The sequence below is a fragment of the Scyliorhinus torazame genome, chromosome 11 (genome assembly GCF_047496885.1).
Source record: "Scyliorhinus torazame isolate Kashiwa2021f chromosome 11, sScyTor2.1, whole genome shotgun sequence".
Taxonomy (NCBI): domain Eukaryota; kingdom Metazoa; phylum Chordata; class Chondrichthyes; order Carcharhiniformes; family Scyliorhinidae; genus Scyliorhinus; species Scyliorhinus torazame.
The window spans coordinates 112,170,343-112,183,448 of record NC_092717.1 but is presented as its reverse complement, the minus strand read 5'-3'; the positions used below and the strand labels follow the sequence as shown (position 1 = coordinate 112,183,448).

Sequence of the window (13,106 nt, the reverse complement as noted above, 5' to 3'; positions counted from 1 at the left end):
TTTCAGCCGGGCCATTCAAACCCCACATACTTTGTGACCTGCATTCCCTGAGCCCTTTCAGGCAGTTCCACAATCCAGAGATTCCTCCTCCTGGAACAATTCTCCAGATCCGCCACCTACTCCCTGAACCTCTTCTGGCTCTCTGCCATGAACACCATCTCTGCCTTCAACAAGGCCAGCCGGTCCTCATACTCTCCCATCGACTCCTCCATCTTCTGGAGTGCCAGGCCCTACACCTCCAGCCTCTGCTCCACTCTCTTAATAGCCATCCTAAGTGGCTCCACCATGTTGCCAGATCCTCTGAGGCCTCCTGTCTCTGCTGGTGGAACTTGTCGTTCAGAAAATCCACCAGTGCTCAGTAGACCACTGGGCAGGGAATCACACCCAGAACCCTCCACCATCTTTTCCTTTGTCGCGTCTCGAATAATCTCTCGTCCAGGCTGCAGCCTCTTACTCATTATGCTCCTTGTCTGGTAAGCCATAAACCGGCCCTGCCGATGGAGTACTTCTATTTCTCAGTGCTCATGCATCTCACACCAATGAACATCCCTTAAATTGGGTGAAAAAGGACCAAGCCATTCTACCTTGAGCGGGAGCCACGAAATGTGCGACCACACTCTATGGCCACCACCGGAAGCCCCCTCAGACAATTTCTAATACTGGCATTCAGCATTCTAAAATTTTATGAAATGATTTTTCAGATTAATTGCATCTTGTGTAGAACATATTTCATATTTTAACTGCAGTATGCATTTTAATTTGAGAACTAATGTATTTATTTGGATACTAATTGACTTATTTCAAAATTTTACCCAGTATTATAAGGAGAATATTGACCCTTCTGATGACGGCGGCTTTCATGGTGAAGCTCACCTAAGATCAGATCCACCCATACATGAACCAGCCTCTTATAGGAAGGATGCATATACATCAATGGAGGCTTATGAGGAATTGTTGAATCAAAAGCGACAAGAAGAGGATAGATATCGCAAATCTGATGATCCAGAGATTGGTCAGAGAAGGTAATATTGATAAAGCCTTATTACAGTCCAGGAAAATGGAAAACGTTAATAGGAAGTAAATAATTTGAATGTAGATAATTTTATATTGTTATTGATAATATTGTTCTGAAATGTCCACTCAGCTAACTATATTTAAATTATTTTGATTCACAGTGACATGCTTTGTGAATATGGTCTCTCGAGGTTCTCAATTGCTGATGGAAAATGTGAAATCTACACGTTATAAACTATTTTTAAGTTCTATTACTGCATTATGATTGTTCTTTTTTGGGTTCGCTCAATTAGACCTTGTACAACTAACTGGTTCACAGAAAGCTATTCAAGCCTATTGAGCAGTTCTGTCATTTAAATCCTCTCTCAACCTGCATTCTTATGGAGCAGCACATCATAAAACTGTAGAAGTTGGCCAACCAAAAACAAAACTTGTATTTATAGTGTTCAATGTAATAAAAATTAGGGGCGCGCGGTGGCACAGTGGTTAGCACTGTTGCCTCACAGCTCCAGGGACCCGGGTTCAATTCCGGCTCCGGGTGACTGTCTCTGTGGAGTTTGCACTTTGTCCCTGTGTCTGTGTGGGTTTCCTCCGGGTGCTCCGGTTTCCTACCACAGTTCAAAAATATGCAGGTTAGGTGGATTGGCCATGCTAAATTGCCCCTTAGTGTCAGAAAGGTTAGGTGGAGTTACTGGGGTACAGGAATGGGGTTGGAGGTGTGGGCTTAAGTAGGGTGGGTGCTCTTTCCAGGGACCGGTGCAAACTCAATGGGCTGAATGGCCTCCTGCACTGTAAATTCTGTGAAAATGTCACAAGGTGTTTCACAGGAGTATTATGAAACAAAATTGGACACTGAGCCACATAAGGAGATATTAGGCCAGATGATCAAAAGCTTCGTCAATGCGGTAGAGTTTTAGGGAGTGAATAAAGAGGAAGAGACACTGAGACAGAGGGTGGAAATTCAACAAGAACCATAATGCAATTGAAAGCAACACACAATTAAATTATCGCTGATGAGTATTCCCTATTGGTTTTTCTGGTCTTTCTGGCCTATGTAAAAGGCCCTGTACCAGTCAAAGAGCTTAACTGCTGGCACTTATAAACTATTTCACATTTATTCCGCTGTTTGAGGTGACACTGTTGTTTAAGGATGGGTTAAAATCACTTAATTTGGTGATATGCAATGCCATAGTGGTCCGAAAGCTGCTTGTTTTATAGTTTAGTTTGCTACTAACTTCAGTGTTACTGTCAATGCAAACAAGTATAATTGTACAGGGACAAAATGTTTTCCAACACTTTTACAATGGTACACATACCATAGGTCCTTTGATTAAAGAGCACTGCAAAATATTTAAACTATGGATTATTCCTTTCCAGAAATGTTCAGACACAAACAGACAGAAGATCAGATGGATATGAAAATAATTTCCCAAATTCTGGCAACTACTTCCAGAGATTGAAAAATGAAAACCGGTGAGTCATCATCCAGAGTTATTGTTCCCGTGTTGTTATTTATACATCCTGTATATATTGCAGAAATGTTTCCAGTAGAAGTGATCCTGTATTGTGCCAAAGTTTCCAATTACATTGTGGGGTAGAAAGTTTCCCAAAGTTATGCATTTTCCCCAAATTTGCAGTCAGGACAAAGGGACCAACTTTGACAAGATGGGTGGCTGCCCCTTGCTTTTGTAGAAGCCTAGGAATTTCCCCTCGACTCCATTAGCCACCTTCCTTGATGTAAAACATCTATATATGGTTTCTACAGACTCAATGGCATGAATCTACCAGCTAAACCTTTGGCACAGAATAAAATGTTGGAAGCTCTGTGCAATGCAAGCTCCTGCCACACAAATGGAACCCTCAATTCAGAGGTGGCTTTAGTAGTTAGTGAGTGGACGTTTGTGGTCTGGTGCAAAGGGTCTTACAGGTTTATACTGTTTTCCACCTTGCATAGATTATTTATGGTTTATGTGTGTGAATGTAGGAAATTGTTATAAATATTGTATTACATATCTGTTGCAGTAATATTTTTCTAAATCCTGGTTCAACATGCAGGTGGTGTCTGCAAAAAAAAAAAAAAAAAAAAATGCAATTAAGATCTTGTAAAAGTGGGATAATCATTGATTGTAACCATTAAAGGGCTAATAGACTTTTGTTGAGAGAAAGAAGGTTCCCTAGGGTTTAGTCCGGTCCAGTAACCTAACTTAGGAAATGGAAATGTCCGTCCCTTTTATGAGCAGTAAGATTGAAAAGATTTATTCTTGGGTTTCCTGGTTCTGCATATACTGGCCCATCAAAATTATGAACAGATCCTTCTTGCCCAGATGAAATATTAGATGAGGCATTCTGACCTCTGGAGTTTCCAGTGATGACATGTCTCGTGAAGGAACTGGTTTGCAAGAGTTGGGTTACAGTTAGTTGTAACAACACTGCTGATCCCCAGGAAAAGTTCACCTGAGCAAGTAGAATTTTTTTCATCATCATGACTCAAGATGATCATTTTTATTGAGTTAACGTATTAGATGCGGTGCAAAAACGTGGATGAAATTGATTGGATTGTTCTACAGAGAGATTTCAGGATTCCATGGACTGAATGGCTTCCTTCCTGTGTCATGATTCTGACTGGGGTGTTCCTAACTCACTGATATTTAAATTATTTATCTTAACTCTCTGTTTATTCACAGTTTCTTGCCATTTATTAAATCCACTGATCTCCTATTCTTGGATTCAAAATAGATGAGCTCACACTTTCCCATGTTGAACTCATCTGCCAAAACTTTGACACTCTATTATCAATGTCCCATTGCAGCTTTATGCTCCCGTCTATGCTGTTTACTGTGTCATTAGTCATCTTAAATTAAGCCTCTATATTTAAGGTGGCTGGTTGTTGGGCAATTTGAGTACATATATTCTGTCTCCTACCTGTGTTGCCTCCAATTCCACACACACTCATTTACATGAATAGTCTCTTTCATGAAACCTTATCAAATTTCTTCTGTCATATAAATAACATGCATAGAAAATCCCTGAAAAATCATGTAAAACCTCAAAGAAAAATTAAATTGGTTTGTTCGACGTGACCCCTTTACAAACCTTTGGCTATCTCTGATCAGCTCAGCTACCCCCATAACATCACATTCCCTGTAAGTGATGTTAGACTTATCGGTCCATTTTTTCCGAGCTTATCTCTCTTGAACATCTTACCTAGTGGAGTGAAAGGTGACAATTGCTCATTGAGAGTGTTTGGAAGATCATGATGAATGCATTGCCATGAGGCTATGCCCCTTTATTTAAAAAAATATGCGGCGGGATTCTCCACTCCCGCGCCGAAGTGCCCACGCCGTCGTGAACGCCGTCGAATTCCCGATGATGCGAAACGGCCCCGATCCCGACCGATTCAGGCCCCGACAATGGGCTAGTATCGGGGCCGCATCATCTACACGCGCCAGGCCTTGTCGCCGCGTAAAGGCGGCGCCACATAGATGACGCAGCCGGTGCCGCATAACTGCCGTCCCCTGCGCATGCGCGAGTTGGCCGGCGCCAACCCGCGCATGCGTGGTTGCCGTCTTTTCTGAGTCCGCCCCGCAAGAACATGGCGGACGGATCTTGCAGGGCCGCGGAAGGAAGGAGGTCCTCCTTCAGAGAGGACGGCCCGACGATCGGTGGGCACCGATCGCGGGCCATGCCACATTTGAGGTACCCCCCCGCAGGCCGCCCCCCCAGCGTTCCCGCGCTGTTCCCGACGGCAGCGACCAGGTGTGGACGGCGCCGGGGAGAACCCGCCGTTTTGGCCTGGCCGCTTGGCCCATCCGGGCCTGAGAATAGCAGGGGTGCCGGCGAATCGCCATTTTGGGTGTCTCCGGCGATTCTCCGGCCCGCGGAACTCGACGGGGCCGTTCCCGCCGCTTGGGAGAGGCGTCGGACCGGCATCCTGGGAAATTTTGGCGGCCCAGGCGATTCTCCCAACCGGCGCGGGAGTGCAGAATCTCGCCCATGATCTCTCAACTTTTAATTGACTGGAAATTTTGCAATTTGAAATGAAAGAACACAAACTACTTAAATAAAAGACCACCTTCCAAGATGAAGGTGGAAAAGCAAACAAGGGCATGAAAAGAGGGACATTTCCTGTAATTAGGAGATCCATTGAAACCCGTCACTGTTTAAGGAAGAGACACTAAAATGCAAAGTGTTGGATATTGAAACAATGGCTGCCACAGACCAACCAACCCAAAACCCCTTAAAATACAAATGGGTGAAGCATGCCAGGCCAGGCTGCAACTGCTGCAGAGATATTGCAAGAAAAACTTCAGCGAAAGGGTCTCTCTCTCTCCCTTTCACTTTTGGAACCAAGTGTATTAACCGGTTGGAGAAGTCAACATTATCGGAAATCTACCAACGAACCGAGATTTCAGAATACCTGCAACATCCTCTACATCTAATCGCATCCAAGAAACCAGCTAACATAAATCAGCTGTAACGTTTAAAATTTGCACCTCTGAGACATTCAAAGGACACTTAACCATATCTTCTTGTACCTTATTTTTCTTGGGCTGCAACTTTGCTTATTTCTAATACCCATGTGTATACGACATCACATTTTATTATTTTTGCTCACTCTTTAACTCAAGAAAACAGTGCTTGATTGGCTCCTTATTCACAGCATAAAAGTTAAATGCATTCTGATTTGGAAAAAGTCATATCCTCATGGAAAAGAAACTTCAACATTTGTTGTGACCAACTAAGGAGGTTGAACGAATGGGGGCCAGTTCACTTCTCCTCAAATGGTTGTGACGAAATTAGGGGCTCGTCTTGGAATTTGTTTCCACAGACATAGAACATAGAACATAAAAAAATACAGCACAGAACAGGCACGTCTTTCAGGACTTGTGGGAGGAAACCGGATTAATCTATCTTCAGTAACATTGTTTCTCCATCACCGTGTTTTTATTTATATTGAATCTAGTTAGTTTCTCTCTCTGATTTTTAAAATTTTTTCTTGTATCCATTATATTTCAAAATCACTATTTAGTAAGTATGCCAATTCCGAATTTCCAATACAGTATCACCTGCATTTGTGGTTAAGGGGCCCACTTTAGTTTAAGCCATTCTCTTTCTCTTCATACATTCATAAAGACCTTTAATGTTCCCCTTGATATCCATTGAAAGCATTTTCTCCTATTCCTTTTTTTGTAGCTCTTACCATATTCATTGTATCTATTTGCTGTTCTTTATATCGCTTCCAGTCCAGGGGATCTCTTCAACAGCATCTCGTATTTTAGCCCTTTTAACGTGGTTAAAAAAAAATCCCAAGACACTTCGCAGGAGCATTATATAAACTACATTGATACCAAGCCATATAAGGATGAGTGTATCAGAAAATAATACCAAACCTTGAAGCAAATTAAGTCAAGGTTAGTGTAGTAGAGAGATTTAAATTTGCGGATACACAATAGGCCAGAAATGCAGGAGTACAAATATCTTGTAGGGCTGGTGGAGATTAGAGATAAAGTGGATATGAGACCATGGAGGGATTTGAATAGAAGAGTGAGAACTTTAAAAGTAGAGGCTTGCTTAACAAGGCCAATGTAGTCAATGGGTATAGAGGTGATGGGTGAATGGAACAATGTTTGTGAGGGCATTGGGAGCAGTGTTTATGGGGATAGAATGTGAGAGGCTGGCCAGGTCTTATAAGTGCTTTCAGTTTTGTTCTATATCTAACTTCTCTTAAACACCATGGTTATTCAATGGGTCTATGGCCACAAATCATTAGAAGTAGTACTAGTGCATGTTAAAACGGCCAAAAATAATACAAAGAAAGCTCGGGTTCATTTGTGGTGAGTTACCATTGACCAGAAACTGAACTGGACTAGCCATATAAATACTGTGGCTACCAGAGCAGGTCAAAGGCTAAGAATTCAGCGGCGGGTACCTTACCTCCTGACTCCACAAAGCCTGCCCATCATCTATAAGAGACAAGTCAGGAATACTCTCCATTTGCCTGGATAAGTGCAGCTCCAACAACACTCCAGAAGCTTGACATCATCCAGGACAAAGCAGCCCACTTGATTGCTACACCTTCCACAAACATTCAATCCTTCCATCATCGACAAACAGTGGCTGCTGTGAGTACTATCTACAAGATGCACTGCAGAAACTCACCAAGATTCCTTAGGCAGCACCTTCTAATCCTTTGACTACAACCATCTAGAAGGACAAGAGTCAGCAGATACCTGGGAACACCACCACCTGGCGGTTCCCCTCCAAGTCACTCACCATCTCACTTAGAAATATACTGCCATTCCTTTTCTGTTGCTGGGTCAAAATCCTGGAGTTCCCTCTCTAACAACACATGAGCCTGCAAGAAAGCAAATTACCACCACCTCCTGAAGGGCAACTAAGAGATGGGCAATAAATGCTAGCCTAGCTAGTGACACTCACATCCCGCAAATGAATTATAAAAATAATTGAAAAAGCTGTTAAACTTGTAAAGAACCTTGTTTCACACCACAATGTATTGTGTAAAGATCTGGCCTACAGGTTATGAAACGGGTATAGCGATCTACAAAAATAATTCCAGAATGGAGACTTTGTCCATTAGGAAAGACAGAACAGGCTTGGACTCTGTTCTCCTGAAGTGAAAGCTTCGGGATCACCTCAACAGGCTCTTTAAAATGAGGTTTGATTGTGTGGATATAGAGGGGTGGTTGGGGAGTTCAAAACCAGAGGCAATAACTTTTATGGTAGTCATTAAAATCCAATAAAGAATTCAAGAGATATTTCTTTACCTGGAGAGTGGTAGGAATGTGGAACTTGCTATGCAAGCTGTGGCCAAGACGAATAGCATAATGTGAAGCTAAATAAGTAAATAAGAAAGAAAGATGTCGGAGGATATGAAGATATAGTTAGATGTAGCATGATGGGAAGCGGCTTGAGAAGTTTTAAACACTAGCGCAGACCAGTTGGGCCAAATGGCCTGTTTCTGTGCGGTAAATGCTGTGGTATCATATGTGATTGCACAAGTAGAACTCTTGATCTTTCGGAGTATTCATAGGTGCTTTTTTGAACACCATCCACTGTTTTATCAATTTGTTGTTCTGCACAGTCGAGTATCGTCAATTTCTGCTCCAATCCCTCTAAATGTCACCTGTCTGCCACGTTATTCAATTGGAATTAAATTGTGTTGGTATTCATTGGATAATAGGTTTTGGCACTTGCTTGTTCTCTGCATGGCAGGAATGATGTGGAGAAGACCACTTCTGTATCCCCATGGGTCAATTGAGTTTCTCCCTGGTAGACAGTTCTTGGAGTAACTCTCAGATACTTTAAGTGTTCGCATGATCTGATAGTAGTTAAAGTTAGCACTTCAAGTTGTTTCTATTTCAAGTCATTAATATTTAAGAATTCAGATTGTCAGTTTCTTTAGTGTTCTGTTTAAATGCAAAATGTTGAATGAAAGAGGTAGAATTTTAGATTACCTGCCATTAATGTTGAAATTGTAAACCTATGCTGGATTATGATTCCATGGATGTCCAGCAACTTGCACAAATGACCATTTTCATGCATGGTTGAATGTTGAAAGGCTATTTGATTTTTTAAATATCTCAGCCTGGCCTCACTCAACATCAACACAAAGGCCCTTTCCACCTGGGATAATAGGATATTCGAGAATCCTACCTGATTTTGTTTTTGCTCTCCTCTCTCATGACTTAAGACAAATTGTCACATCCAACTGTTGCCTTGACTGAAATTAACTAACTCTGCAAAGACCAGGGACTGGTTTAGCTTTCCTGATTTATATGCCTCCGTACATGCCAGTAAGGTATATATATGGGGAACTGTTGTTTGTTTTTATTTAACTGCAACATGTCGGTTCTGCAGGAAAGAAACATAACCTGCTGTTTATTGCATGCTTTTACAGAGGAGCCATGTGGTCTATTCCTCGTATTTATGTTTTTACACCCGTGCTGCATGTACTGCTTCCTTTTCTTTATCTGGTGAGAAAGCATTGAGTGAATCAAAGGAAAATGTGTAGTATTAGTCTGATCATTTTAACCCCATAGTATTCAAATATAGAAAGTAATCATCAAACCAGCTCCATTCATGTAAGTAAATAGATTATTACAAAGTGGAAATACATTCCTTTTGTGTTCTCTGCATTCAACCACATCAAATGAAAATGAGATGGTTCCTTTGTATTAATAAATGTATGCATTTATTTATATTGCTGTAAAATATTGAAACATTTCAAAGCTATTTCAAAGTGAATTTATTTTGAAGTGCATTGGCTATTATGTAGGCAACAGTGGTAACCAATCAACATCAGTAATGTTACATAAATGTCGGCAATAAATGATCAATTGTTCTATTTTGTAATGGTACTGTCCGTGAAAGATGAATGTTGAACAGAATACCAGTAAGTACTCCTATTTGAGGAGTGGGATACAGTTGACTATGCACTAAATTCCTAGATTACACATTGCATTTATGATTAAAATAATTTCACCAGTTCAAATATGTGTACTCTACTATAAATTATGTGTAAACCTGAACTTTGTCTGGTTCACTCAACTTTAACGATGAGCTCTGACAACTTAACACTTGTACATTGAAACTACTTGCTTGGCATCACTAGTTCTGATACTCAGTTGAGATTCTTTGTGTTAAATTCACCAGTGACTGAGTAATTTCCCCCCTTTATTGAAAATCAAATCCAACAGAAACTGTTGATAAAAACATAAAATACATACAATGTTTTTGACATGACATTGGCTAAACCCTCTACTGCAGGCAAAATAAAGAGAGGAGTGATCACAAACCACCAGCATACATTGAAGAGGACTACAAGGAAGATTCTAGAAGACGACCTGTTTCAGCAGCAGGAAAGTCTAGGTAAATGTTCGCAATTTTGTATTTGCGTATTGCTGAATAGAGAGACATATCAAAGCTTTTTGTCTTGCACTCATAAGGACACTTTACAAGAATACCTGTGTAAGGGGTAAACAACAACTTGTACTGTGTGAGAAGAAAATGCTCAGTGGTTGGCAAGTGGACTCTGATAGAAAGAGACATTGCCATGGAGATGATGGTGACTGATAGAAAACTGCCAAACATTGTTAGAAATTTAAACCAGGCAACTTGGCCCTGATTGGTCAAGGCATTGCCCCAGGGAATGAATCAGCGAATGGCTGTGACTTATTTTGTTTAGCTGAAACGGGTACAATTTATCATAGAATTTACAGTGCAGATGGAGGCCATTCGGCCCATCGAGTCTGCACCGGCTCTTGGAAAGAGCACCCTACCCAAGGTCAACACCTCCACCCTATCCCCATAATCCAGTAACCCCACCCAACACTAAGGGCAATTTTGGACACTATATGGGCAATTTAGCATGGCCAATCCACCTAACCCGCACATCTTTGGACTGGGGAGGAAACCGGAGCACCCAAGGAAACCCACGCACGCGGGGAGAACGTGCAGACTCCGCACAGACAGTGACCCAAGCTGGGAGTCGAACCTGGGACCCTGGAGCTGTGAAGCAATTGTGCTATCCACAATGCTACCGTGCTGCCCTACAATGCTACCGTGCTGCCCATTTATGAACATGTTCTTACTGTCTGCAAGAAACAGGGTCATGAATGCTAATTGATGCAGCTTCCAGTTAATGCAAGTGCGCCACACTGACTCTTAAATTGGTCCTGCATCTGGTCAGATCATTTTGCGCTGTATATCTCACAAACCCACGGGCCTAAGACCACCACGTATCAGCTTGTAAAGTGTCCGGTATACTTCAGATTACCCGAGAAGGGCAAGATAGCTTAAAAATTTGAGCTACCTGTTTCACACATCAGCAACATGAGTGGTATTAATTCGCCACTAACAGGATTCTACTGTCGAGCCAAAAAGATGTTCTGCCTATCACACAAATGAGTAATGTGGTATATGAATTTCAGTGCCAGTGTCATGCTAAGTATGTCCCAAAGACTTGCAGATATAAAACAGCATGTTCTGCCGATATTTGCAATGGGCAAGATACAGATAGTACACAGCGAGCCAGTGCCTGCAAAACTCAAAACAATATCCAACATTAGATATAATTCCACGATAGGACAACATTTGCTAAATAATCTTCAGTATGTTAAGAATTATGCTGCCAACCAATTTAAGATTGTCAGGCTCGCAGTGTGGTGCATTTGGGTATACTGGAAGCTACATATATTAATACACAAGGCCCTGGGGCGTCATTCTCCGACCCCCCCGCCGGGTTGGAGAATCGCCGGGGGCTGCCGTGAATCCCGCCCCGCCGGTTGCCGAAGTCTCCGGCACCGGATGTTCGGTGGGGCGGGAATCGGGCCGCGCCGGTTGGCGGGCCCCCCCCCGCTCGATTCTCCGGTCCGGATGGGCCGAAGTCCCGCCGATAAATTGCCTGTCCCGCCGGCGTGGATTAAACCACCTTTTGAACAGCGGGACAAGGCGGCGTGGGTGGGCTCCGGGGTCCTGGGGGGGGCGCGGGGCGATCTGGCCCCGGGGGGGTGCCCCCACGGTGGCCTGGCCCGCGATCGGGGCCCACCGATCCGCGGGCGGGCCTGTACCGTGGGGGCACTCTTTCCCTTCCGCCTCCGCCACGGTCTCCACCATGGCGGAGGCGGAAGAGACTCCCTCCACTGCGCATGCGTGGGAAATTCAGCGGCCGCTGACGCTTCCGCGCATGCGCCGCCCGGGGATGTCATTTCCGTGCCAGCTGGCGGGGCAACAAAGGCCATTTCCGCCAGCTGGGGGGGCGGAAATTCCTCCGGCGCCGGCCTAGCCCCTCAATGTTGGGGCTCGGCCCCCAAAGATGCGGAGCATTCCGCACCTTTGGGGCGGCGTGATGCCCATCTGATTGGCGCCGTTTTGGGCGCCAGTCGGCGGACATCGCGCCGTTTCGGGAGAATTTCTCCCCTGTTCTTTGCAGACAGAAAGAACACATTGCGCCTGTTTCAACTAAACAAAATTAAGTGACAGCCATTCATTGATTCATTCCCATAATCATCTGGTTCATTCTCCATGGCAATGCCTCTATCAATCAGAGTTCACTTGTCATCCAATAGCATTTTCTCAGTACAGTACAAATTGTTCTTTTTCCCTTTCGACTGGTATTCTTGCAAAATGTCCTGGTTCGACATGTCTCTCTTCAGCAGTACTCAAGTTCTACTATCAAACGACTAATCTTGCACTTTTGTATTCCATGGTAAGGGTATACAGCATATAGCTCCTGAGCCCGGACAAACGAGTCTTATTTCTGCTTGATTTTTTACTTTGTTCTTTTTGGGAGTGTGAAAAGCATCATTGGCATTGTTCTTTCTTTGTGTAAATTGTAAATCACAGCACAAAAGTATGTCAGCAAGTTTAGATAGTTTCAGATTAATGGGGACATGGATTTACCTGCATGCGTGAAATATTCATAAAATCTGAATTAATAGAGATAAATGGGCTTGATCTAATACTCATTACAGTGATATGGTCAAATGGTGATCAAAATATGATCACCATGGAAATTAAATATCTAAAGGATTTTGAAAAGAGGCAAAGTGGAAAAGGAGGTAGAGCGGAGGTTCTTGGCCATTCACTCAACCTATTTATGTTCATTGTATCATTCTCACATCTTACTTTCTCATCTAACTTTATATCATTAGCAAACTTATGTAAGGATTCTTACCCCTCATCTAAGTAATTAGCATAGATTGTGAATAGCTGTTCTTTGCAGTACTCTATTATTTACTGCCTACCAGGCCAAAAATGGTCCTTACTCTGTGTTCTGTTCATTAACCAATCCTCAATCCATGCAATTCTATTGCCTCCAATCCCATGTTGTATGTAATAGGGTTTTTGTGTGGCATCGTATTGAATTACATTTAAAAAAATTTGAGTCCGTTACTTCCACTGGTTCCCCCTAATTTACACTGTTAGTTAGAACCTCAATAAATTCAACAGATTTGTAAATCGTGATTGCCCTTTCATAAATTCATGTTTACTCTGCCTAATAATTATGATTTTATAAGTGCCTTATTAACAGATCGCTAATAATAGATTTGAGCATTTTGCCAACCACTAAT

General features: G+C 42.7%; 1 protein-coding gene across 5 annotated transcripts in view; it reads left to right on the top strand.

Annotated features, from left to right (window-relative positions):
* The window catches only part of LOC140385450 (centrosome and spindle pole-associated protein 1-like), a 344,086-nt gene that overhangs the window by 57,375 nt on the left and 273,605 nt on the right, over window positions 1-13,106 (top strand). For 4 of the 5 annotated variants that reach the window (XM_072467626.1, XM_072467628.1, XM_072467625.1 and 1 more), the window contains 3 exons: window positions 817-1,022; window positions 2,392-2,487; window positions 9,802-9,903. In XM_072467626.1, the coding sequence (XP_072323727.1) occupies window positions 817-1,022; window positions 2,392-2,487; window positions 9,802-9,903 (404 nt within the window). The remainder of the gene's footprint in view (window positions 1-816; window positions 1,023-2,391; window positions 2,488-9,801; window positions 9,904-13,106) is intronic. The other variant, XM_072467627.1, reaches the window with a different exon arrangement.